The sequence below is a fragment of the Leptodactylus fuscus genome, chromosome 2, assembly GCF_031893055.1.
Source record: "Leptodactylus fuscus isolate aLepFus1 chromosome 2, aLepFus1.hap2, whole genome shotgun sequence".
NCBI lineage: Eukaryota > Metazoa > Chordata > Amphibia > Anura > Leptodactylidae > Leptodactylus > Leptodactylus fuscus.
Window position 1 is genome coordinate 139303920 of NC_134266.1, and position 27314 is coordinate 139331233.

The 27314-nt window shown below is 38.6% G+C and overlaps 1 protein-coding gene across 1 annotated transcript in view; it reads left to right on the forward strand.

Moving 5' to 3' along the window:
• VMP1 (vacuole membrane protein 1) overlaps window positions 1–27314 on the forward strand; it is a 112079-nt gene that overhangs the window by 77418 nt on the left and 7347 nt on the right. The window contains exons 10-11 of the mRNA XM_075264790.1: window positions 3686–3802; window positions 9786–9847. Coding sequence (XP_075120891.1) covers window positions 3686–3802; window positions 9786–9847 — 179 coding nt within the window. The remainder of the gene's footprint in view (window positions 1–3685; window positions 3803–9785; window positions 9848–27314) is intronic.

Consider the following 27314-nt stretch of genomic DNA (forward strand, 5'->3'; position numbering starts at 1 on the left):
GATTATCTCTCTACCAGCATTCCCATAGAAGTAAATACTGGCCATTCATGAGCACCACCTCAACAGTCACATGAAAGCAAGTTGCAGTTTGTTGTAAACCCTTAAATAGGGGATATGCATCTGTAGTGAGAATGCCCCTTAAAGTGTACCTCTGGTTATAAACAACTTTTCATAAATGAATTGCAGTATGCTCAGTTCTGCAGAAAACTACACCAAAATGGTCGTTCGGACAGTACTGGGAATGTCTGAGCCTCCATTTTGGTGTAGTTTTCTCGAGAACTGAGGAGGAGGGCAGACCGAGGAGTAGTATCCTGGGAGGAGGAGGGCAAACAGAGCACAAGCAGTGGAGTGGCGGTATTAAACGTATGACATGGAGGGGGGGGGCACTTGGAGGCCTTGGGGAACGCCCAGGGTGCTCTGTGGGGTCAATTAGCATAAAGAAATAAAGCAATTTAAAAATAAACGGCAGGGACAACAGAAAAGGTAATAGTAGAATAGCTTTTTTAAAGGCTATTCAGACATGTTTAGCTCAAAAGCACTTTTCCAAGTGATTAGAATCCTTTTAATTTGATGAGATTTCCACACGAAAAGGCTGTGTTCTTATTTTTCTTGTAATATAAGTTTTGCCATGTTGTAATTAGAGATGAGCGAGTAGTACTCGATCGAGTAGGTATTCAATCGAATACTACGGTATTCGAAATACTCGTACTCGATCGAGTACCACTCGCTATTCGAATGTAAAAGTTCGATGCAGAACCAGCATTGATTGGCCGAATGCTATACAGTCGGCCAATCAATGCTGGTTCTTCTCCTACCTTTAGAAGTCTTCCCCACGGCGTCTTCCAGTTCTTCATTCACTCTGCCAGGCATCGGGCCTGGGCAGAGCCGACTGCACATGTCCGCTTGTAGTGCGGGCATGCGCAATTGGCTCTGCCCAGGACCGATGCCTGGCAGAGTGAATGAAGAGCAGGAAGACGCCGCGGGGACGCTGCACGGAGAAGACTTCTCGGAGGATCCAGCCCGACCCTCACTCGTGGACTTGGTAAGTATAATTTGATCGAACGTTGCCTACCCCTGAAACGAGCATTTTCCCCCCCATAGACTATAATGGGGTTTGATATTCGATTCGAGTAGTCGAATATTGAGGGGCTACTCGAAACGAATATCAAACCTCGAACATTTTACTGTTTGCTCATCTCTAGTTGTAATGTTTGATAATTGCCCTGAAAATAATGCCAGGTTGTGGTAATATGACATCCATGTAATTTTGAGCAACAAACTTGTAGCCATTGTGAACTGACCACAATAACTGATGATGTGACTATTGCATCATAATGGAAATGCTGTTTTGGCATTTGCACTCAATCTCCTGCCTTCTTGTTTCTGCTTGAAATCTGTTGTAACCTACTAAGAGATCAGAGCTGGCAGGCGCAAGAATTGCTATTTGTTTGATTATTTTCATTAGCTGCCTAAGGCTACGTTCTCCTCTGTGGTGAGGTTTTCACTGGAGACTCCATTAGAGTGTCTGCCGAAAATGTTTAGTTTGAAACCAACAAACTCTCTCAAAAATGTCCCTATTAAAATGTAACTTTTATTCCTTTCATGTTAAAAACGAAGATCCCCAATCAGATTAGTAAAGACTAACTAAGCTGGACATCTATTGTCAAAAGGAGTTCCTGTTAGGGTTAACTTAGCCGTGGTGTTCAGCCCCCACTAGCCACTTTTGAACAAACCACTTGCACTAGGTTCAAACACAACCCTCTGATTAATTCAGGTAACCCTTTCTATGTCCCCAGCGTAGCAATAACACTAAATGTCATTTAGACAACAATGTAGCACCAATTGTCATTCAGACAACAAAGTAACTAGGTCATTTGTGGTGAGTACTGTCCCCGTAGTGATGCTTTAATTCCTGGACCCGTCGATCCTAAAGGACCAGGCTACTACACACTAGACCCTCACCTGATAGATTACTTATAATAAAACTACCTCAACGCGTTTCCCTAACTGTTCATCAGGAGGTACGTTAGTATATTATAGTAACACGATGAATATGCGGTAAAAACCGCAGTTCACAGGACCATGAGGGTTGGCCCCGTTACTTAAGAGATCTCTTAAGAAAAGGTTACCTGAATTAATCAGAGGGTTGTGTTTGAACCTAGTGCAAGTGGTTTGTTCAAAAGTGGCTAGTGGGGGCTGAACACCACGGCTAAGTTAACCCTAACAGGAACTCCTTTTGACAATAGATGTCCAGCTTAGTTAGTCTTTACTAATCTGATTGGGGATCTTCGTTTTTAACATGAAAGGAATAAAAGTTACATTTTAATAGGGACATTTTTGAGACAGTTTGTTGAGTTTACTCCCTATACCCTGTGTTTTCTGTCTGAAACCAACAAACTCCCGACAGAAAACATTCTAATCAGTGGGATCCACTGGGCTCCGTATGTATCCGCTATCCTTTTTTTGTTTTTTTGTTTTTTTTAAACTGTATTTTTTTATTAGAAATTTTTGTAAGATACAAAACAGATAATCAAAGCAGATCAAAAGTAAAATTTTTGCCTAAGTGCCTGGGAGGTACGTTTAAGAGATAGAACAGTGGGTCCAAGGGAACACCTTGAAAGGAGAGGGCATCATTCAGTGTAACCGTTGTTATAAGCCACAAATGACCCGTTCAATGGAGATGCAACACTGGTGGGAAACACACATGTATGAATTTTGCATTAGTGTTTTGGGGTTTTTTGTTCATTTCTTTCTGTAGGATTTTTTTTGACCTAGAAGTGCCTGGCAGTAACTTGTCCTTCATTTCCATTATAAAGTAAAACATGAACACCTTTCAGTCATCCATGGTTATATACAGATTGGGCGTCAGTGAGAACATTGCTCATTCCACATCGGGGGAACAGGAAATCCTGTTTTCATGATCAATGCATCCAGTGGATAAAACTCACTGATCAGATACATATACCCTATATTGTGGAAGGAGATAAGTTTAATGTATTGTACAACTCCTTTAAGGGATGTTAAAGGGGATGTCTGACTGTTTAAGGTCAGTCTGCAGATAATACTCATTGTATAGGCACACACAAAAATTAACTTTTTTGCCGTTTACATGCTGTTTAAAATAATGATGCAGTAAATAGCTATGATATTTACTTACATAGGATGGCACATCTATGTACTAAGTTACCGTATATACTCGAGTATAAGCCAAAATTTTCAGCACAATTTATGTGCTGAAATAGCCCCCCTCGGCTTATACTCGAGTCAATCAAAAAAAAATATTTTTTTTTATTTTTTTTTTGGGAGGGGGCTCTATGACCAGCTGCAATAGTAATGTATAGAATCTACCATAAAATAGTGGGAAAAAAAAGAAGCTTTAAAAAAAAATATAATAAAAAAAATAATAATCCAGAGTGGAAATTGGATTGCCAAGGTGGCAACTGAGTACAAGCAAAAATTATTACATTGGGCATAAAATTAGATGGATATACTTGGGTGTATTCTGTGTTCAGTACTTACCGGTAAGTAATATGTGTAGGGGTCCCTGGCAGACTACCCTTGTAGGTCTATATTAGGGTAGTCTGTGCTCCTCCCTCTTAAGCATGGTAATTGTTATAAAGCTACATCAGGCATTTATCGGACAAAAATGGTTTAACTAGGTATCTTTTTACATTTTTCTCTTTAGATTCCAAATCCCTTGTTTGATCTGGCAGGAATAACATGTGGACATTTCCTTGTGCCCTTCTGGACTTTCTTTGGAGCCACTCTGATTGGCAAAGCAATAATTAAGATGCACATTCAGGTAAGTTATTTGTCTATAGAGTAATATATAAGTAATGTGTGATGTAAACTGCATGGGGGAGGAACAATCGCTGCTGCATTCTTTCTTCCCACATGTCAGTTTTATTGTGGTCCATAAAAGATGGGATCACCCAACATGTGAGTGTTTGCTCATTTATCAGCTGATCGCTAGCCCCTTTACATTGGGCAGTCATCAGAAGCCATCGGAGCGTTACTACCAGTGCTTATTCAGCCAGTGTAATACTTAAAAGTTCATTTTTTCCTCACTGTCAGAAAAACAGTAGGTTCACAAGTGAAAGTTAATGAAACTTTTTTGGGTGGGGGGTTATTAAAGGAGGTCTATCATGACCAAGAAACCAGCACTGCAGATGGGTAGGGTCACCTGAAGCAAATTGGTGTTTTTCTTTTGTGAGTCTATGCCTCGGTTACCAAGGCTTCTTGTCGGTATACAAATGGATATTGCCATTTACCCCCTTGGAGCCACAGCAAGTCACTTTTAGCTTCAAACATCTAGTTTTATTGACAGAAAGGCACCATCTCAGCAATGGAGGCACCAAGGGGAAGACACTGTTTGAATCAGATGACCATAACCCATATATCTGCGTGGCTTTAAGATGAGCCAGAACTGGTATCTTACTGACTTAGCTTTTTCTCTAAAAAGAAGTGTCCTGTATGAAGTTCTAATGTATTTGAAGTAATTCTATACAGCTTCTTCTAAAATAGCATTTCTGCCTACAATTCTCAGGAAATTAGTGGTTAGCCATGATATTTACCTATGGTTACACTGTATGCAAATTCTTTTTAACAATGAGTATATTGCTTTATGCAACACTTCCCTTGAGATTGTTTGCATATGTTGTAGGTGATTTTTCTTCCCTAAATGTGGTATTCTTATTATATGCTTTTAGATCACATGGAAGATGAAGGTGCTATAATAAGTTTAAATGCACAGCTGTAAATATAGACTAGAAAAAAGTTTAACCTGATAGTGACAGTCAGTCAGAGGAATAACCCCAGGAGAGTTCACACTATCGTCTGTGTCTGACAGGTAGTGTCCGCTCCTAATGTCCGTGCCAGATTTTGAGCGGACACTACCTGTCGGACACAGACGGTAGTGTGAACGCCCCCTAAGCTTGTAGATTGAGGCAGAAGGTAGGAATTGGTCATGATGCAAAGTATTAGAGGGTCTATTACCAGGTACAGAATGCTAAGTGACCTCATGTGATTGTTGTTGTGAGGATAGTATCATACGTCAGAGGTAAATCCCACATGCCACAGGTATTAGATTGGTCTTGCCGATATAATACTGATGACCTGAGTGTCTGAAGGACACTGTAAAGTAGTTACTCTATATTCATTCATTAATTTCACTGTCTGTGAATGGGGCTAGTCACATGTTGACAGACCACCAAAACATAGGCCATGTTCTATTTTCGTTTTCATGGATCCCCTCATACTCTGTGATGTGTCAGTGCAATATGTCCATGAAAAATGTGCATTTTTAGGATTGGTCATCAATATTAGATCTGTGAGGGTCTGACATGCAGGAACTCTATGGATCAGCTGCTCGCTCACTGTACAAAGTGTAGCAGCTGCTTTAGGTATTTCGGTGCTGCTCCGTTGATGTCTATGGGGCAGTTCTACAGTTCCTTAAGCTACCAGGACACTTCATACAGCAAGTGAGCTGCACAGCTTCTTAATGTAAACCTTACCAGGAGTTGCATTGTTCCAGAAAGGCTGATCTGCAGGGACCCTTGTAGATCTAATATTCATGACCGATCCTAAGGATTGATCACCATTATTAGAAACTGGTTAATTCCTTTAAAGTGTAACTACACCTTAGGTCAAGTTTTGGTTTTCTGCCAGCATTTGTGTATGCAGCAGTCAGGGAACAAGGCTTTCCCCATCGCTGTCATGGTGCTGTGAGGCCCCCACCATCTCCAGCTGGCTACTGGCTCCATACCACTCCTGGTTCAGTGACGGTCGCTTCCTCCCCCTGCAATTTTGAACATGACGCCCCTGTGCAAAATTTATTAATGGCACTTATGCTAACATAAAATCAAAAATTGTCTGAAAGTTTTGTTACTCTTTAACGTGTCCTTCAGAAACTATGTACCATACATCAGATCGGTCCCACATGCCATTTATGTAAGACATGTTTTATAGACAAGTCACATAAATTCCTTTATAGAAGATTATAAAAAAATTTTATTACTTTTACTTTTTATTATTTTTGAACCACACCACACCTGATTGTTTTAGCCCAGTTGCAATACAAAACTAGAAGAGCGTGTGTTTACCTGTCTGTCTATTATAAGAAGGCCAGGCTAGTTTATTTCTTGGACATAGTTGCTTCTGCTCTGCTTGGTATTCAGCTATGGGAATTATTTCATATGTCTATAATTTTGTGTTATATTTCTGTATGTGGTGTGATAAATTTGCTTAACTTTGGTTTCATGGATATTGTTGTGAAAGAACTTTACTATAATTCCCAGAGAACAAGATGTTTACTTTTTTGGGTTCAGCCGTAGAGCCCCTTCTGTATCTGTGTTTCTCATGAGAGGAAATTGATAAACCCTGGTCTCATTTTTATGCAGGTTTTATAATGACCTCTTAACCTCTGGACCATTACTAATGGTGTGTTGGTTATTTTGTACTCACCTTTAGACACCCAAGATGATCTGTAATATCCTAGCATAAAGTGTGTGTTCAGTATAAATATATATTAAAATTCATTGTCTGGGTTAACCATTTCACTGACATTGTTTCCAAGACCTTTCTCGCTTATAAGCACTGTAGTTCCAGTGCCATCCTGTTCCACAGCATTCTACAGACATTGTCAGTCACAGCCCCATATAGGGCTCACAATCTACATTCCCTATCAGTATGTCTTTGGAGTGTGGTAGGAAATCGGAGTACCTGGAGGAACCTCACACAAACACAGGGAAGACATACAAACTCCTTACAGATGTTGTCTTTGGTCAGAATCCTGTGTCTTGTTTGAGAATATTTTCATAACTTTTGTGACATATTTTCTAATTTTATGTTCCTTAATTTTGCACCCCACACACAGCAGTAGAGTGAGAAGTGGAGATGACTTGCAGGATTTAGATGAAATGTGACTTCCTATTCTGTGTTTTCTTACAACTACTATGATGCCTTGCACTTCACTTAGAGCTAACTCACTATCTCTTTCTCTCCCTCTCCCTGTTTACCTAGCTAGCCTGCCTACTACTAGCCCTTCCTAAGTACCTCAACCCTTCCTACCCCATCATACTTGCCTGTCTTTCTGTCTGGATCTTCTGGGCATGAGATGTCATTTCTTCTGAGCAAACCGGCACTCCTGCTGAAGGTGTCAAGAAGTAGAGATATTGGCTGTCAGAAAAAAAAAGTGAATACTGTGCCCAGAAGATCCATACAGGAAGACAGTTAAGAATGATGGGTTGGGGGTTAGAATTAGTTACGTTCCTTTTCTGGAAACCTAATGTCACCGGAAAATGTGCCTGTGGCGTTTGCAACCTATGTAATTTAGCAGGTAGGCGGGAAGGTGGGGCAGCTTAGATAAGAATGATCAGTTTATCCCGGACCACCCCTTTTAACAGTGTTGCAAAAACACACTGGTTGGCTGTTCAGGATCACAGATTATTTTATTTAACTATTTTCAGCATTTCAGATCATACCACTTCTCATTTTACCCTTAATTTTCTTAACAATGGCTTTTTAATTATTTGGGTGCCATATTCAGTTGTATTTTTGGGTGCAAGCAACTTATTTTCAGTTTTAAAATATGCCATCCTCTGATCACTTCTGTAATACATAGTAATGCTTCTATTTTGCATTTAGGCTAATAGATACATGTACTGTATATGGCAGGTCTGGGGACGTGTGTTAGAGCTCTGCCTATAGGGCAAACCATCAGCACAATGTGGTCATATGATATTATTATTATTCAAAGGAAATGCAGGCATATACTTAATTCAAAGGTGAAATACCCCAGGTGAAATTGTATGAGATTAGGCACAGCATATGAGACCAATCTAGAAGGGAGAATATCACATTGCAAGGAAAAGAAGCATAAGATATTTTTTTTTATTTGATGGAGTTTGACCGGGAGACTGCAGTTCTATATCACAGTCAGGATAAAGTGTGATCATTTAGGTGCTGTAGTCTCTGTTGACTGCTTCATCTAAGAGGGTTAAAGAGCTGAGAGCAGAGTTATTGTCAATCCTGACTGTTAGAGTGGGGTATCAGGTGTATTATACAGTAGGCTCCTGCAAATGGTGACATAAATACAGCTGACCGAAGTTTATTACAATATTACAAATCTGGGTAGGAAGGGGTTAATATAACCTTTTACTTTTTCACAAGAATTCTTTGAGCTACTTATGAGATCACACTATATTAAGATATGAAGGCCCTCAGGCAGTAAAATTTATGGACCTCTTTCCACCCCAAAATGTCATTATGCATTTTTACTGATTGCCACACTGCATTTGGCAGTATTTTTACTGTCACTATATCACTGTACAGTTGTGTTTCTTAAAAGGATTTTCCCACTGAAATTTTTAGTCAATTGAATGTGAAACCATTTTTGCAAACCTAAATAAAAAAAAAAAAAAAAAAATATATATATATATATATATATATATATATATATATATATATATATATATATATATATAATTTTATTTTTCTTTATTTAGCCGTATAGGTTCACATTAGCATTCGGGTTTCTGTTCTTCAGGTCTGCTTGGGGACCCGAAAAACGGAAACCCTATTTGCTTAAAAATCGGTTACCCGTGGACCCCAAACATTATAGTGGGATCCACAGGGTTTCCACCCGGTTTTGTCTGAATTCAGCAGGGCTATATCTCTGCGCGTATTTGAGGTGGAATGGGAATCGGAGTGCCTAAAATAGTCTACGAACGCTAGTATGACTGCAGCCTTAGTCATGATGGATTTCTGTTTTGATAAGTACATTGGATAGAGCCATTTAATGCAGGACTGGTATGGAACTTGTAAGAAACCCAGCCGTGATATCCTTATTACACACAAAAAAAATAATAATAAGATAACCTAGCCACAATAAGGAAATCAGGTTGGGTTTCAGACGAGGGCCAGCGCTTGGAAAGTTCCTGCATTGATGAACATGGTAAAAATATATATATGTGTGTGTGTGTGTGTGTGCAAAAATAGCTTAATTGTCTACAGATTTAACTATAGCGATGTTGATGGGAAGCCTCTTTTAACATCAGTTTGTTTCTACTTTTCAATCCACATTATTCTTCTAAGGACATGCTTGAAGTACCTATTTTATTACAAAATGGGGGATATGTGTCATAGCATTAGTCTCTAGAGATGCATGATATGATTGGTAGTGGCCCTGAACTATTTGGTTACAATATTTCAGGCAGGCATTTTCCATAGCAAGGTGAAGGTACATGAACTAATTCAATATGTCTTGTGTATGAATGAACTAGCAGGGCTGTGGAGTTGGTAGATCGAATCAACGACTCCTATTTTTTCCCAGCTGACTTTGTCTTCATAAATGTCGGACAGAAGCAATAAACTATGTATCTAATTATACAATATTAATTGTAATGAAAATAATCTTATGAGGGCTGAGTTGGTAATTTTTTTCCCGCCCAAATTGGTCAATACGCCACAGCCCTGTAATTTGGCATTCTTTTTTTTTCTTTTTTTTTAAAATTTCTGGCAAAGTGTGTATTTTTATTTATTTTTCAATCAAAAACACTCCTCTTTAATCTGTCTTTTTACTAAGGCACTTTATGGGATTTATACTTAATGCCGAAATGAAGTATTGGTATTTTACCAAGTTATTGTGTCATATATATAACATGCTAACTAATACAATTGGGGTGTTTGGTCTTATCAGGATACATTTTATTTTCCGTGTTCTTGTTCCATTGTTTCTATTGGCTTTTGTTTCCCTGAATTGACTGTGTTCTTTTCTTCCTCTGCAGAAGCTCTTTGTTATCATAACTTTCAGTAAGCACATTGTGGAGCAGATGGTGTCTTTAATAGGGTGAGTAATTGAGTAACAATTGACTGATGTGCAAATGAGCATTAAGGCAAACAATCTTCTACTGAAAGTGTTATCAATTTCCTGATAATAGAATTATGATCGTTCCCAAGTTGTGCAGTCATTTATGTTATTTATGTGAAGTTTCAAACCACGTTTATATACAATGGGGTGGATTTGTTAAGCCTCTGACACGTTTGTGGTATAAAAAAAAGTAGCAAATCTTGTCTTTACTTTATTATTTATTATTTTTTATTTTTTTTTGTATTTTTACATTTAAATTGACACTTTCTATAAATGAGACAATGCAAGTGCTTCAGTTTTCTGGTGTAAATAATGCCTGAAACTTACTTCAGCTATAAGGTGGCCTAGATTTCAGTGAGGAGCACAGACTGGTAGAGAATGGAACACATTTATCAATACTGTCTATCTTTGCACGGTCTTAAACTAAGAATCCCATTCTAAGTTTTCCCATAGACTATAATGGGGTCCGTGTGGTTTCCTTAGGTAACCACTTTTTAATGTGTATAGGTTTCCATTCGGGGGGTACTCAAATAGACTTCCCGAATGCAGATGTGGTCCGGTTCTGAGGTCTGGGCAAGGTATCTCATAACTTTTAAGGAGTCAGCTTTTCTGTAGTCTCCATTGCCATAACTTACATCAAATTTATTAATAATCTCATGAGAAATCTGGTGCATCATTATGCCTAACACTTTTGTCATGAGATGTCACGCCACCTCTGTTTGGCTTATTTTATGTTTTTGTGTTTTGTTTTTTAAAGACTAAGGCTCCTCATTGAGGAAATGCCTCGCTTTTTTGGTGCAGATTTTGCTGGGGGGGTTTTGGGGAGGGGGGGGGTTTCGCACCAAGGAATTTATTTAACAAAAAGAAAACATCTAGTTCCTTTATATTTTACATTCCTTTTCAAGCTACTCCTGATTTTCGCTAAAAAAAAAAAAAAAAACACTGCAAAATATGCAACAAAAAATGCACAGTTCATGAGAAAAATGGCTGTATGAAAGAATAGATTGAGATGAATGTATCCATATGTTGTCTGAGAAGTGCTATACATATGTGAATTGTGGATGTGTAAGTAAGCAGTTAGCGTGCTAGATGTCTTTGACTCTGACAGAATGAGCACACTAACTTGTCCGACTTGCTAATAGGTACTCTGTATTTAATACTTCAATGAATAATAACATTATTTCTGTGTATATTGCATATAGGCAATATAGTCAGTGTAATTTTCACAGACAGAACTTTGATTTCCACATGAGCAATCACATGAGATGATGATGTACCTCTGTAGTAACTTCTAGAGGAACTGAAAATAATACATGGAAATGACAACTATATGAAGCAGTTCAGTGTGATAAAATAAACTGTGCCTTTATATGGTCATTCACATGTAACAGTCATAGCTTCACTGGCTCTGATGTCTTCTATGGCATTTTATAATTGTAAGCATCATTGGTGATAACTAGAAGAGAAGTAGAATTTAGTGATAATCCATTAAAACAAAGCTTGTATTATGTGTGAGCTGCTGTATACATTTTGATACAACATACAGCTCAGATCCTACTGACCTTGAGGAATATAGATACTTGAAGAGTTAAATTTTCATTGCGATTTCCCCTTTAAATACAGGTTCGGCTCACCCTATTCAATTATCAAACCCTTTCACAGTACATGCCAAGAATGTATTTATAATCCTCTATATTTCCTGGCCACTCCTTTTTATCGCATTGCTGTACTGGGTGACACTCACGCACAGTCACTGTATTGCACAATTGCATGAATGAGATAGTTTTCCACCCACACAGGGTTGATCTTTGCTCTGCTAGATATGCTGTATCCACTGGGCATGTTTCATGGTATTCAGTGTGACGCTAGCGTTAGCCTCTATGCTTCAAAGTAACACAAGTCACTCCCCGCAAACCTGGAATCTGTCCAAAAGTCATTTCTATTTTACTCTTCTTTATATCTACAACCGGCCTAAACTATCTTGTGGCTACTCGCTAAAATTCACTAGATTAGATTTTGTTTTTATCCCAGAATACCCCAAATATTTCTCATAGTAAGAAAATGAATAGGCTGGTGAGCAATGTAGTCAGTAACCAGTATAATAACCTTATAGAAGCAGAAAATAGCATGGAGTACTGTGAAATGCAGGAATTTTCCAAGAGTGACAAGAAGTTATCCGAAAAACGAAGAATTTAATTATTTCTGAGCCAGTGCCAGGTCTTGAAAGCGAAGTATTCTGGTGAATTTGTGGAATAGATAAGCAGGTACATTCTGTAATCCATATTCATATGGGAAGCACTGTAACTCAGTGGACTGGATTCCTACAATCCATGTAGGGACAGGGACATCTCTGTGTAGTTTATATGTTCACCCCAAATCTGCATGGGTGTCTTTCAGGCACGCAGCGGAAATCTCACAAGTCAAAATTTCACAAATAGGTGTGTAGATTACCTGTGATATTATCAGACATGGGTGTTCTGAGATTAAGGGATAGCATTGTGGCATGAAATACAGTTGTGTTTTTTTTTTTTTTTTTTTTAATGTAGATTGTGAGTCCCACATAGAGCTCACAATGTACATTTTTCCCCTATTAGTATGTCTTTTTGGAATATGGGATGGAAATCCATGCAAACACGGGGAGAACATACAAACTCCTTGCAGGTGGGGTTTTTTTTTGCCTTTGGCGGGATTTGAACACCAGGACTCCAGCGCTGCAAGGCTGCAGTGCTAACCACTGAGCCACCGTGTGGCCCCTAGGTGTATGGACATTTATGGTGTTAGGTCACAAAATGAGCAGGATAACATATTTGTTGGGGAAAAAACTGATCTTAAGACTATTTTAGACGAATTTCAATTCTTCGTTATCAATGATCAATGAAATATATTTATTATGGTCTGAAGGAACAGTAGAAGCAGCTGTGATCCTTGCATCTTTATGGTTGCTTAACTATCTCAGTCTTCAAATAAATCAGAATGTGGCATGACATGAGGCTGCAAAATGACAAGGCGATATGTTCTTCATAGTCAGCTGTTCCACTTTGTCTCAGAACATTCCACTCGTCCGCACCCTTTCATCCAGAAAATGCGCTGCATATATATATTTTGTCGATCACTAAAAATGACATACTATCACCAATGAAAAACAGTATTCTGCAATATTAATCCAAATAGGAATATCTATGGTAGTTAAAAAAAAATCATTTTTTAATGTTATATAAACATGTATTTTGTAAGTATATGCATGGGAGCTTTAATAAATTTTACATTTTGCCATAAAATAACCACAGTGGTCTCCATTGCCTATTTCAGATTATATGTTGAATAATGACATTTTAATAAATATATTATACTGTATACTGAGCATGCTGTATAGAAGTAGCACTTGTCCCGCCACGCTTTGTCTCTTGTGCACTGCCAGGCAGCATAGACAAGGGAATAACATAAATCTTATCAAAAACCCTTACATTTAGCAAACTTAAGGAGATAACTGCTAGTTGTAGATTCCCTTAAGTTTGAGAGTCTCACTTTATGCAAAAATATAAGAAGAAAAAATATATGGTAGTCCAGAGAGCACACTGTGCATACTTAGTGTGTGGATTTGTCAGCGGCTAACCCGCTTGTCAGTATACTACCATGGTGGTGGATAGAATTTAACCCCTTCCCGCCGATGGCACTTTTTGACTTCCTGACCAAGCTCGATTTTTCAAAACTGACGTGTCACTTTATGTGGCAATAACTTTGGAACGCTTTAACTTACCAAAGTGATTTTAAGATTGTTTTTTCGTAACACATTGTACTTCATGTTAGTGGTAAATTTTGGTTGATATGTTTTGTGTTTAATTATGAAAAAATTGGAAATTTGTTGGAAATTTTGAAAAATATGCATTTTATAAAGTTTGAAATTATGTACATTACATACAGATAGTCAGACTGCCAAAATTATATCATAAATCTCATGTCCCAGATCTCTGCTTTATGTCGGCATCAAACTTTAGGCGCCCTTTTAATTTTTACGGACATTATAAGATTTACAAATGAAACAACAATATTCAAAATTTTCAAGAAATTTCCAAAACCCATTTTTTAAAGGGCCTAATCTAGTTATGAAGGCGTTTTGAAAGACCCTTGTATTAAACCCCCCCATAAATCACCCCATTTTCAAAACTGCACCCCTTAAATAAGCCAAAACAACATATACCTAGTAATTTAACCTTATAAGTGCTTAACAGGAATTAAGACAAAATGGAGGTGAAATTTTCAAATTTGATTTTACTAATATTTTCGTTTAGCCCTAGAATTTGCACATTCACAAGGGGTTAAAGGAGAAAACGCATCCCGCAATTTGTTATGCAAGTTCTCCGGACTACCATAGTACCCCACTTGTGGGTGTAAACTAATATATGGACGCTCAGCGAGATGCAGAAGGGAAGGCGCGCCAAGGAGCTTTTAGAGGGCAGATATGGCTGTGAGCAGTTTCACAAACCATGTCGTACTTACAAAGCCCTTGAGGAGTCAAAACAGTGGAAACCTCTAGAAAGTGACCCCATTTTGAAAACCGTACCCCTCAAAGAATTTATCAAGTGATGTAGTGAGCATTAGTAACCCCGAAGTGAATGTGTAAGCTGTGCGGAGTAAATTGGATACACCAAATCCCATTCTATTTTCCCACCAGCTCCTATGACACGGACGGGGAAGAGGGGCATTCTGGGGGATCAGCGCTGCTGTATTATCTCTCATAATCTCTAAATATGGGGTGTCCCCTGAAAACGCTCGCACCGCTTACACATTTCCTTCTAGTCACAGCCACTTATGTCCTAATGATTTGGCGACTTTTAGGGTTTTTGTCTTCACATTATACAAGCTAGATTTTTATTTTTATCTTCTGGCAATGTGGCCATATGAGGGCTTGGTGTTTGCGGTATTAGATGTACTTTGCAATGCCACCATTTTGGGGCCTGTAACTTATTGACTACATTTTAATAACTCTTTCTGGGTGGGATGTAAAAGGAAACATCAATTCTGGCATTGCTTTTTAGCATTTTTTTTTTTCCCCGTGCAGCGTACAGCATAAGTAACATGTTACCTTTATTCTGTGGGTCGCTACGGTTATGGCGATACCTCATTTATATTATTTTTTAATGCGTTGCTATTTGTGCAGAATAAAATTCAATTTAGGGGAAAAAATCAATTATTTTTGCATCGCCATCTTCTGAAAGGCATAACATTTTTATTTTTCGCTAGACAGAGCTGGTTGAGGGCTTATTTTTTGCGGGAACACCTCTTCTTTTTATTGGTACCATTTTGGTTTTCATCTGACCATTTGATTACTTTTTATTGAACATTTTGTAAGGGGAATGTGGTGAATAATCATTATTTTGTGCGGTTTTCTATGGGGGGTTTTTACGCCGTTCGCCGTTCGGGTTAAATAATGTTTTAATTTTATTGTTCAGGTTATTACGGACGCGACGATGCCAAATATGTAATTTTTTTTCTATTTTTCTTTATTTTACATAATAAAACATTTTATATGGGGAAAATGGGATTTTTGGGGCTTTATTTATTTCTAATTTATTTTAAACTTATTTAAACTTTTTTATTTTTACTTTTTTTTTCACTTATTTTTTTCTGCCCCCATGGGGGATTGAAGCAGTGATCGGCTGATCACCGCTTCACTACATATACACTGCAATACACGTGTTACATGTGTATTGCATTGTATAGGAAGCTGTCAGCCTGTGTGAACGTAAAGGCTGACAGATTCCTTTTTAGGCAGGATCAACCAGGTAGTGAAGGGGGTAAGTGATGGGGCAGACCCGGGGTCACTGATCAGACCCCGGGCTGCCCCCTACGAACACCGGCACCCCCCGAAACAGGCGCGGGGGGTGCCGATCGGCACCATTTTAAAACGAAACCCCGGAGGTGCCGGCGGTCATGCTGCAAATACCCTGTTGCAGACCTGACAGTTCTGATCTTACTGTGGTTTGGAATCCAATTCTTTCATATTCTATTAAAGAGGACCATTCATCACCTCCACCAAATCAAATTTTCAGTATCTGTTAATAGGCACTGTTCCACTGATTCCAGCACAGTTGGAATTTTTATTCTAGCCCCCCGTTTTCCCAAGCAGCACACACAGTTAGTTTTGGTGCATGATGTATTATTTAAGTTAGCGCACTGTCGGCTTTCTAGATGTATATAATACCTCATGTGCCAGAGGACATGAAAGGTCCTCTTTAAGAAATTCATCTGCATCTATCAGAGTGGAAAATGGTTACATAGTGTCTCACAGTCTATAGGACCTGTCCTATGCTATATTACATAGACAACTCATTGGCCCAGATTTATTAATCGTTACAATGTAAACTTAGGCAGCCTGAAAATATGCCAAATTTATCCAGGTGGCTGATGTTGGATGATAAATCTGGCATAGTTTTAGACTGTCTAGTCTTATCTAATTTAATAGTCTAGTCTTTCTAAATTTATACCACATTTTAGTTAGCTTACTTTGAGCCAGAAATTTACAACACAATCTTGGTGCATTTTAATCCCCGGCCCATTTTCTGAGAAGCTACACCCACATGTTTAGGAAGTTGAACATTTTTTAGCTCCAGTAGATGTTTAAGATGTAACCGTAATAGTAACTCTGTGCTATTGATTTCAGATTGCCCATAATTCAAGACTGAGGCCATATGTTGCAGAAACCTGTACTATGTGTTGTAGATTTTGATGCTTTTTTGAGCCAAGCCAAGTGTGGTTCTAAACCATTTTCTGTTGTAGCCATTTTTAGTTATTGCATCTTGTTTTTTTTCTCCCCAACTTCCAACAGCTGTAAGTTTAATTGAACGAAGGCTTATTTTTACGACACAAATTGTACTGCATTAAGCTACAATTTAATATTCAGTACCAGGTTCGGGAAAGACGGGAAAAAAATGGATGGAATTGGGGAAACAAAACAAAACGCATGGTTTTCTTTTTACGGTGTTCGTTGTAATGAAAGTGTAATAAAAGTAGGTCAGCATGATCACAGCTATGCCAAATATATATAGTTTTGTTTTAAAACCTTAAAAAAAAAAATCAGATGTTCAAATTCTGTCACCCATAACTTTTTATATATATATATAGACTTGAAGCCTAGGAGGTCTGATAGCTTATACAATTTACTGCAACACCAACTGTATTGCAGTGTATTATAAACTATGTTCACTTCTATATCAATTTATAATTATATTATACTTTTCAATAGGGTCTTGACGGTCATAACTGATTGTCGTCCAATCTCAGGGGTAGTGATCCGGACCAATATGGTGCCGCCTATGCACCGCTTACTTTTAGATGCCTCAGTCACAATTGACTGAGGCATCTAAAGGGTTACTGCTGCAAATGGTGCAAGCACTGATTATGGCTGTTAGCAGCATTATGCTAGCTGTATAATAGCCAGCACAGGCCGGGTGTGAACTGGGCACAGTTGCTGAGCTCTCTCCGTACCACCTTAGCGACACCATGACGCAATAGTGCATGATCATCGTGTGTCGTTAAGGGGTTAAAAGGAATGGAAAATATAAATGAAGCACTTGTACTTCACCATTCTCCTGCTTTGGCTCAACATCTGCAACAAAAATACTGCTTTCCTGCAATGTATGGCTATGGCCTGAAGATTTACTTTTCCTATGGGGGTGCTGCAGGAAAAATTAACACTTTTATTGTCAAGTTTTCCCACAGGTAACAGGTTGGGGACACATTGTATTCATCTTACTGTCAACTTCTTATAAGTACGGATGAACTATGGGGAGAATCCCTTTAATTAATGACTTTTCTTTGCAACTTTTTTTTCCGGTTGATGTTGGTCACCATACACTTCCAATTTAACATTAAAACAAGCATTTCCACACACATGGTCTAGACTATTACATCATTATACAGTTGTTGTTGACCAGTTTATAAATACTTTTATTATTTGTTTTTGGGTTTTGTTTTTTTTTTTTTTTTTTCTTAGGTGCTGCATGTTTAGTTTAGTCCCTTAATGCTGATGTCAGGAACTGTGGCTGCAGTGGGGAACTCTCTGTACAGATGTCTTGTTCATATGGACAGGATGTGGATATGGATCTCTGTGGACTTATCCCACATCTTTGTTTCAGACTTAGGCAAGCAGACTGTGATGGCTGTATTGAATGGCTTTCTTTGCTTTCTTTAGTCCTTTGTTTTTGATATATTTTTTTTTATATACTGGAATTGATTTACAAAAAAAGCCAGGAGTGTTCACAGCCTTTTTTTGGTCATTTTTAACATTAAAAAAACAATCTTGTTGCCCAAGAGTCCTTTCCGAATAGGAAAAATAGTTGTTTCTATTGTGAAAGTTTAGAAATGAAAGCTAAGGAAAGTGAAGAAGTATGTTTATACTTGTTAATGCATAATAAGAAAGCTTTATTATTGTTCTTGAACATAATTGCTATTGCTCTGCATTTTTCTCCAGCTTTGGCTTTTTCTGCTGACTTATGTGGGCATGAATTTAGTCATTGTGTCCTTATGACATCAGCAAAGCCAGATAGACCAGGATAGCTTACCTCTGTAGTTACTGGAAAGAAAGCAAAAATTTCTACTAACTGGAAAGAGAATCAGCGCTGCCCAAGAATTGGTAAAATAAATAAGTAACGTCATACGAACAAATAACTGGTAGCCATTCCAGTAGCTGTCATAAAACCTGAAGTCTAATGTTGTCTGTTCGATCTTTAATGCTCCTATTGGTAGCTGCTTCCAGAAAATACACTCTCCTTGTACTTATTTTCCTGGGAAATGCATGTGCTCTTTTATTGAAAAATCGCAGCAGCTTATAATATAATTTATGAGCCTTCGTGCTGTTCTCACAGCTGAAGTAAGTCAGCTGCATAGTCTGGTAGTAACAATGCTTAGTATTTGTACTAGGCAGGTTGCTTTCTCACCATACCCCTAAGCTCTGTGCTGTAACCTTTATGGTATAGTTAAACTGGGGATAATAAAGTACCAGGGTTAATTGCAAACAGTGAATTTTCAGTACTGAATAGTGAAAAATTCGGAGGTCAGCTGAAGGATTCTAGAGTTGTCATTGTCCTGATATCTCTATTCACTTGTATAGTTAGGTGAAGGGGATGCTTGTGTATGTAGATGATGATGGTGGCGGCCTCAAATAATATTGGATTGTTTGGTTGCAGGCTCAGTGTTCTCTACCACTGAACTAGACATGCTGTGGGCAAACTAAGTGCACATGTTTTAGGACAACTCTTTTTCCCACCACTTCAATCCACAGACGAAAGACAGAATAATATTATTGGATGGAAATTAGGCTCTGTTTGTGACTTCATCAGTTCTGGCAAGATGATGCACAGGTCTACCAAGACATTCTTAAACAAATATTTTAATAATTTTATTTTTTTTGGTCAGTGTGACTGAAGCTGAATTTTTCAGGCCTATGTGTACCAATATTTTAATACTTATTACCATACCTCCAAACCTTCAAAGGACAGAAAGAGGGACAAAATGTGTGGAGCGCAGTGCACGCTGTGGGAAATTTTGCTCCACCCACTTCTAAATTGATTCCACCTATTCCCATCCATTTCTCTTTGTGCTTACCACACAGTATAAGTCTCCTACAATCACCCTCATATTATATGCCCCTCATAATGCTCTCTTCAAATTGACCCCACATTATACTGTGGGGTCAGTTTGAGGAGAACAGTATAAAGTCTCTTTCCTGGTGCACACTCGGTTTAATGTCCCTCTCCAGCTTCCCCGATTTAAACTGGGGCAACTAGAGGGTTCAGGGAGGTGCATGCACGAAGCGAGTGATGTCTTCACATCGTGCCTGCAACCCCTGGAGCACATAGGGGGCACAGTGGTGAGGCAGGAGCTGTCCACTCCTGCTTCACCACTGTATTCGACTCATCTGCGTCCTCTCCGGAGGCAAATGAGTTGTATCCGGAAGATATCTCCTGCTTGTCTGGGACTGTGCGACAAGACCTGGAATCTGGGACAGTTGGGAGGCATGTTATTACACTGTAAATGGTTTGATTTGCCTCTTTGTAATGTAGGGGTATGTCCATATGGGACATATATACTTTAAATTTTCTGTGGTATAATACTGTATTTTTCGGACTATAAGACGCACTTTTTTTCCCCAAAATTTTGGGGGAAAAGAAGGGTGCGTCTTATAGTCTGAATGTGGCACCCGCCGTAATAGAGAGGCAGATGCCGGGGAGGGATAGACGCTGGCACAGGTGCCAGGGCCTGAGACATCGCTGCGCTCCTCTGCCCTGCCTGAAGCCAGCAGTGGGAGGAGTGATGCTATTCCGCTCCTCCGTCCCCACGCCGCTGGCTTCATGCAGGGCAGAGGAGCGCAGCGATGTCTCAGGCCCCGGCGTCTATTCCGTGCCGGCATCCGCCTCTCTAGTACAGCGGATGCCGGGACAGTATCAGTGGCCCCTTCTCCCCCGGGGCCGGTCCCCATCGGCCCCGTACCTGTAAAGTTGCAGGCCGGCTCCTGCGCGGCGATATCGCAGGAGCCGACCTGTTCGGGTGACAGCCGGGAGCCTAATGAGGCTCCCAGGCCTGTCACTGCTATATTAGTATTACGGCTGGTCTCTATGACCAGCCGTAATACTAATAGACAGAATGTCCCATAGACGGCAATACAGTTGTATTGCCGTCTATGGGACTTGCAATCAAGTGACCGCAGGTTCAAGCTCCTGGGGGGGAATAAAATAGTAAAAAAAAAAAAAAAAAAAAAAGCTTTAAAAATATATAATAAAAATATTCCCCAAAATGGTATAACTAAAAAGTACTTCTGGCCCCGCAAAAAAAACACTCTATGCGTCCCCGTACAGCTGCAGGGTCACCTGTCAATGTGGCCTTGCAGCTGTTGCAAAACTACAACTCCCATATATTAAATATTTTACCATTTTTTGCTTCAAATTTTTTTTTTCCCTATTTTCCTCCTCTAAAACCTGCGTCTTATAGTCCGAAAAATACGGTAATAGGTTGAAAAGTATCACATCCCATTCATACATTGCACAAAGTATATCGAAATTGACATAAACGTGTACAATTTCTGATGCCGCTTTGGCCATGGAGATATTGGACATGTGTGCTGCATGTTTTCTGTGGTGGAGAGTCTACAGTGTATACATCCTGTGTGGACATAACCTAAACCTGTGCAGTGAACAACACACCTGGTACAAGATCACTTTCACACTCATATAATGGCCTTATAGGGCAAGTCCTTCTTCATAAAAATCCCACCCCTTCTTATAACTTTCTGTGCAGTTGTTTGTCAATGTTCCGATGGTTTTATGAGATCATGAAGGTTATATACTTCCTTGAGGCACAACTTTGTAAATGTCAGGTAGATTATATATCTTGTACATAACAGTCTAACAAAGCACTACCTGCAGTACGTTTGGTTATTTGCTCTTTGAAAACAATGTGAATAGGATTTTCCACTTTTGTCTGACATCAGAAATCAATAGAGCATAAAGTGTGTACTGTGTAATCATTGCTTCGTGTCATACCTACGTATTCACACACAATGCTGAAGGCTGCTCTCTGGCTTTTATCTGCAAGTTAGTGTGATACCTGTGTATAGACATATAAAGCATTTAAAATACATAAAAATATATATAGAGAGAGAGAGAGACAAAAGCAATTTCTAACTAATGTCATGTGTGGTGGGAGATAAGTGTAGGGGGAGTATCACCGACTTATACATATACCATAGATGTATACCGCTGTACTATAAAGTCTAATTTTTTGTTTTGTGGTGGACAACTGTGTAGGACAGTAATACACAGTAATTTAAAATAGAAATCAATAAAACCAAATTGGGCGTACAGATATGTTTAGCATGTGTTCTTCTGTTTTAGAAGCTTAAAGAGAGTTGTTTCTAGGAAACCAGCCTTCCCACCGATATTGTCCCCATTACATCTTCCACAGTGCTGTCATTTCATTTCTCTAGATACTTGAATGAGAAATCAACTTTAATGTGGATCGTTATTTCTCCCATTAATCTGGTTTGGCATACCTGGGCGTATTTGCCACTGCAAGCTGGCAACTCTGATATTGGATGAAATTTCCCCACTGTGGGACTATTAAAGGATTATCTTATCTTATTAATCTATTGGATTCATTTGTGAAACCATTGGCCCTAAAACACACATGCATCTCTCCAACGTGTGACACTACTACTGTGTGCTGATTGGTTTCTGTGGCAGCCATTACTCAAACCATATTAGTCAAATGTCCATGGTATTACACAGAACAAAAAAAAGAATTTTACATCTGTTACAGGTTTTTTTTTTTTTTTTTAATTAAGAAAAATTACAAAAAGCCATAAAACATACATAAAGATTATACACCCACTCATACACCTCAAATAATGTAAGAAGAAACTCAGTGAGGCAGATTTACTAAGGCTGTGTTCACATCTACGTCAGAGTCGGTTACAAAAACTTTCAAAAATCAGTGGAGAGAAAAGTCCCACACAGCAGAATTTTCTCTCCACCAGTTTCAGCAAAACAGCAGACCCTGTCCTAGTCAATGAGGTCCACCAGTGTCCATGGGTATCCGTTTTTTTAGAACGGGAGTGTGAACATAGCGTAATACTGTAAAAATGTGCCTTTATTTTAGTGATTGAAGCTGGATAATAAATCTAACATCTTTAGCCTGTGTTCTCTTATTTTTACACCATCTCTGAGCTTGGTTTCTGACAAATAAATGTACCATCCCATTACATCTTAAGCCTTGCATAATTTTAACCAGCCCCTTTCCGTGATGCATCAGGCGCAGTGTCTGAAACCATTAATAAACCTGGTAATGCATGTATCCCAGTTCAGATTGCCCCATGGCTTGCTTTGGCATTCTTTTAGTAGATCTCACCCAATGTTGCATTGTATTGGATTACAATTTCGGAGTGTATATACAATTTATTCAGTATACATACACGTGGGCCTTCACTGTACACTGTTACCAAATACACCACAATAAGTGCAGTATGAACTAAAGTATTGTGATCATTTCCTTTTTTTAAAACAAGAAAAATTGTGTTTCTGGCTTTCTCCTTCTGATACATGAAGTGAATGGTTTCCTGGTAGCATTCCCCTATTGAGCAACTCATTTAGAAGTACACATCTGCAAGTCCCCATGTGACAAACTGTTCATTTAGAAAGAAATGTTATTCTATGGTGTATTTTGTGCTATTAGTTTGGAGCTGGTGGTGCAAACCTGTTTATATATTGCCTTGCTGGCACTAGAGAAACAAAACTTGTTCTTACCACTCATATAAAAGAGGTATGAGAGTGTGTATGTGAGCTGTCTCACAGCCAGAAGCACCTGGAGCTCGAGTTTCTCTCCAGGGTATTTCGACCTTGTTTGGTGAGTCAGGCTATTGAAGTCTGAGGTCCATTCTGAGTCATTCGTGATGGCATCCTGCTATTGGTGCAGCCTCAAGGAAATGGTTGGTAAAATAACATGAGAATCTTTATCAGAGCAGGAAATGACAAGTCATTAAAATACTAACCGTTGGTGCTGTTGAGATCACTGCTTGGAAAGGAAAATTAAAAGCAGTTCCAAAGTTCACATACTCACATAGATTGCATGATAATGAAGATCTTCAGTTTCTTCGTAGTCATTTTATCAATTTCTGCTCATGGTTTAGTTTGCATTTGTTTCCTGGACTAATGCATTATAGTATTAATAGTTCACATAGAAAAATATCTTCTCTTCTCAGCTTATGTGTGTCTACGTCTGTAATATATTACTGTGTACTATCCTTTATCTGTATTACTATGCTGCTGTAACATACTGAAATTTCCCCATTGTGGGTCTATTAAAGGATTATCTTATCTTATATTACATATCGTTGCAAAACTGAAGGTGTGCTGAATTCAACGATATATAACTTTTCTACATGACAAGACATGTAAGATCTTGCTTAAAGGGCTTTTCCAGAATCAAGGTGTATCTCGTATCCACAGGATAAATGTCTAATTGAAAGGGGGCCCACCACTGATCACAAAATGGGAGTACCTGTTGTCCCTTCTTACTGCATTCTGTAGGATGGGGGAAAGTGGTGGCAGGGTAAATGGGAACACTCTTCTTGTGACTGCAGAAGTTTCAGTAGTGGGGACACCAGTGATCAGTTACATCCTTATCCTGTAAATAGCTGATAATAATTGAGTGATGTATCTATTCACATGAATTATAAAATTATTATAGACGGTTATGAGAAACAGATTGCTCCTCCTTTGCACTCTTCACCTTTACGCAGCAGAGACATAATAAAACAAAACTTGTGGTCCTTACTGTCTTACAATTGGGTAAATGCAACCTCAGATAAACAACATACAACAGATTCCACCATTTCATTATTTATTCAATAAAACACAAGATGGAAAAGTCATGTCTGAAAACTAAGTACACCCCATAGAACCACCTTGAGCAGCAATAACTTAGACACATAGAAACCATTACGTTTATCAGTCTCTCACACATTGTAAAGTGTTAAAAAGGAAAAAAGAAAAGTACTCGGCGCCTCAGTGTCTTAGGTTGGAAAAGGATCGAATGCAGTGTCAGCTCCTACCCGGACAACCACCCATGGGTGGTGAGGATAAATGTGATAAAAAGAGAAAGAAACCCGGGATGTGTAGAGAGCGCCACTGAACAAAGTCCAAGGAGGCCAAAAATAAATAAATTATTCATTTAATGGTTTCAAAAGACAAACCGGAATGGCACAGGAATGGCTACGCGTTTCGACGCCGAGCTGGGGTCTTCCTCATGCCACTAAATGTACAGACAATAAACAACAATAGTTAAATAAAATTAAAAGAAATGGCATAGAATAAAATAATGTAATAAAAAGTAATAAATAATAAAAGATGATAAAAAGTAATAAAAGCGTAATACAGTAACACATAATGACACAAAGTATGTCAGTGTTAGTAAATATGCATCAGTGGACAGTCAGGTCCAATATTAAGCTGAGTCTCTTTCTTGCAATTGTAGCAGTAATAGTAGATCACCTTCAGGTTAAAAGACAAATTGCTATGCTGTTTAGTGAAGGTAATAAATAGTTAAAATTTTACATTTAGTGGCCTGAGGAAGTTGCCAGCTCGGCGTCGAAACGCGTAGCCATTCCTGTGCCATTCCTGTTTGTCTTTTGGAACCATTACATGAATAATTAATTTATTTTTGGCCTCCTTGGACTTTGTTCAGTGGCCCTCCTTACACATCCCGGATTTTTTTCTCTTTTTTTCACTGTAAAGTGTTGCTTCTCTTGTGGGCATTTGTTTGTGCCCAGCTCTCTCATAGTTACTTGGGCACTTTCACTGAGTTGTTGTTGAGCTTGATATTAGAGATGAGCGAGTAGTATTCGTTCGAATATCGAATCCTATTATGGTCTATGGGAAAAAACGGGAACGTTGTTCCAGTTTCCATGGAAACCAAAGTTCGACACCTTGGATCCTCCAAGTTCCGGAAGTAGCAGGATGAGGAGCACGAAGAAGTTTTTGCATTGAATTCAATGGAATTTTCCCGTGTGGTATTTGACCGATACGAGTATTCGATCGAATAGTAGTATTTAATCGAATACTAAGCGCTCATCTCTACTTGAGATCAATTACTGCATGACCTAAGCTTTATCTGTTGCATAGATGGACTCAAATTGGATTCTAGAATACTTTGTACAGAGGACGTCATGCTCAACTCAGTGACAAGGTGCTTCAGAAGTATTGGGATTTCTTAAGGTGCAACCTGCTGTCATGTTCTTTTTAAAAAGAGCAGCACTTCACCTGGCAACCCTTTCAAATAAGGCATGCTTGTTTAGATTTTATTTTAAAATATGTTACTATGAATTTGAAAATTTGACATGCTAACTGAGGCCTGTAGACTGTTACATATAGGTGCTGAGGTTTTTTTTGCAATTTACCTGAGCATTGTTAGGGCATCCACTCCTGGATTGTCAACTGAATGTTTTCCACTTGAAAATAATCTTTCACACTAAACTGACGGGATTCAAATTGTTTGCATGTGGCCTTATAGGTTCATTCTAGGTTGATGGACATTAACAATTGCTTTTCTAGGATCATTGCTGATAGCCTTCCTCCATAGTATTGTGTTAATACATACCTGAGTGCGTACTAACTTCTGCTATTATGGAGATTGCCATAAGTGCTAATAATTCCATTTAGAGGGTTTGATTAGCAGCACCTGGCTTCTGCTTACCCTCTTGATTTATATGGAAGCTTTAAGGGTGTACTTAATTTTTCACATACTTCTTCTGCAGTCTGACCTTGTTTTTGTTTTTTGGGATTTTTTTTTTTTTTTTAAAATAATAGTACAGTGTAATTTGTCATGTATTGTTTTTCATTTGAGGAGGTGTCCTTGTCCAGGTATGTAAAACCATGGAATTAAAAGGTGAACCTAGTTTTTCTCATGACTATATCTCAAGAGGGATAATATGTAACATACACATAATATATTCTGATGGATTCTATGAAATTGGCTCCAACATTTTGTAAAAAGATTAGAAGGAAGATTGTGATCTCACTCGTCACTGGCAGGGATATGATTGACTGAATCAGTACATTCTCTGAGCAGTACATTGGGAATTATGGTGTTATATAAGAAGAAATTGTTAATTTTATATAAAGACCGCGAGTAAGTAGGCCATAGTCATAAATATTACATTGAGACTGAAGCTATAAGCTATATGTATGAAGTAGCAGTGTCAAACTTCTGAAGTATCTATATGTAGATTCTATATCCATTTTGCTCATGTTGTTTTTTGATATATTAAATATGATTTATAGACGTAAAATTATAATTTCTGGTTCCTATATATTAACTTAAGTCTTCACTTCACCCTCTTGTAATACTACTTATAAATAAGGGAGTCTGTCATGTGGCGTTTTTATAATCACAGATATTATTGTGAATATATCCTATTAATATTATAAATGTGAAAGTTTGTGAGTTTGTGGGTTTGTGTGTTTGGATGTTTGCATGTTCGGATGTTTGTTCCTCAATCACGGAAAAACCGCTCCACCGATTTGGCTGAAATTTTCCACAAACATAGCTAATACACCCGATTAAACAATAGGCTACATTTCGTCACAATAGCGCACATACGTTTGTGCCAGGACCCCCACAAAACCCAAACTCACACCACCATCTCTGCAATCTCACACACTTTGGACCATAGCAAGCCACAAAATTCATATTACCCTCTACAGCCTAGCCCCTAACCCCACACAATCACATATACAGATACTTTACCACTTTGCCCCTCACCTTAACGATTCTCCAGGAGGCGCTCTTTAACGCTCCGGAGCAGCCATGTTTGCCGACCCCACCACTCTGACAATCCGCGACACCGCCCACCCATGTCAATACCCCTAGGCGGTCTAATAAATGCAAAAACAAAAGT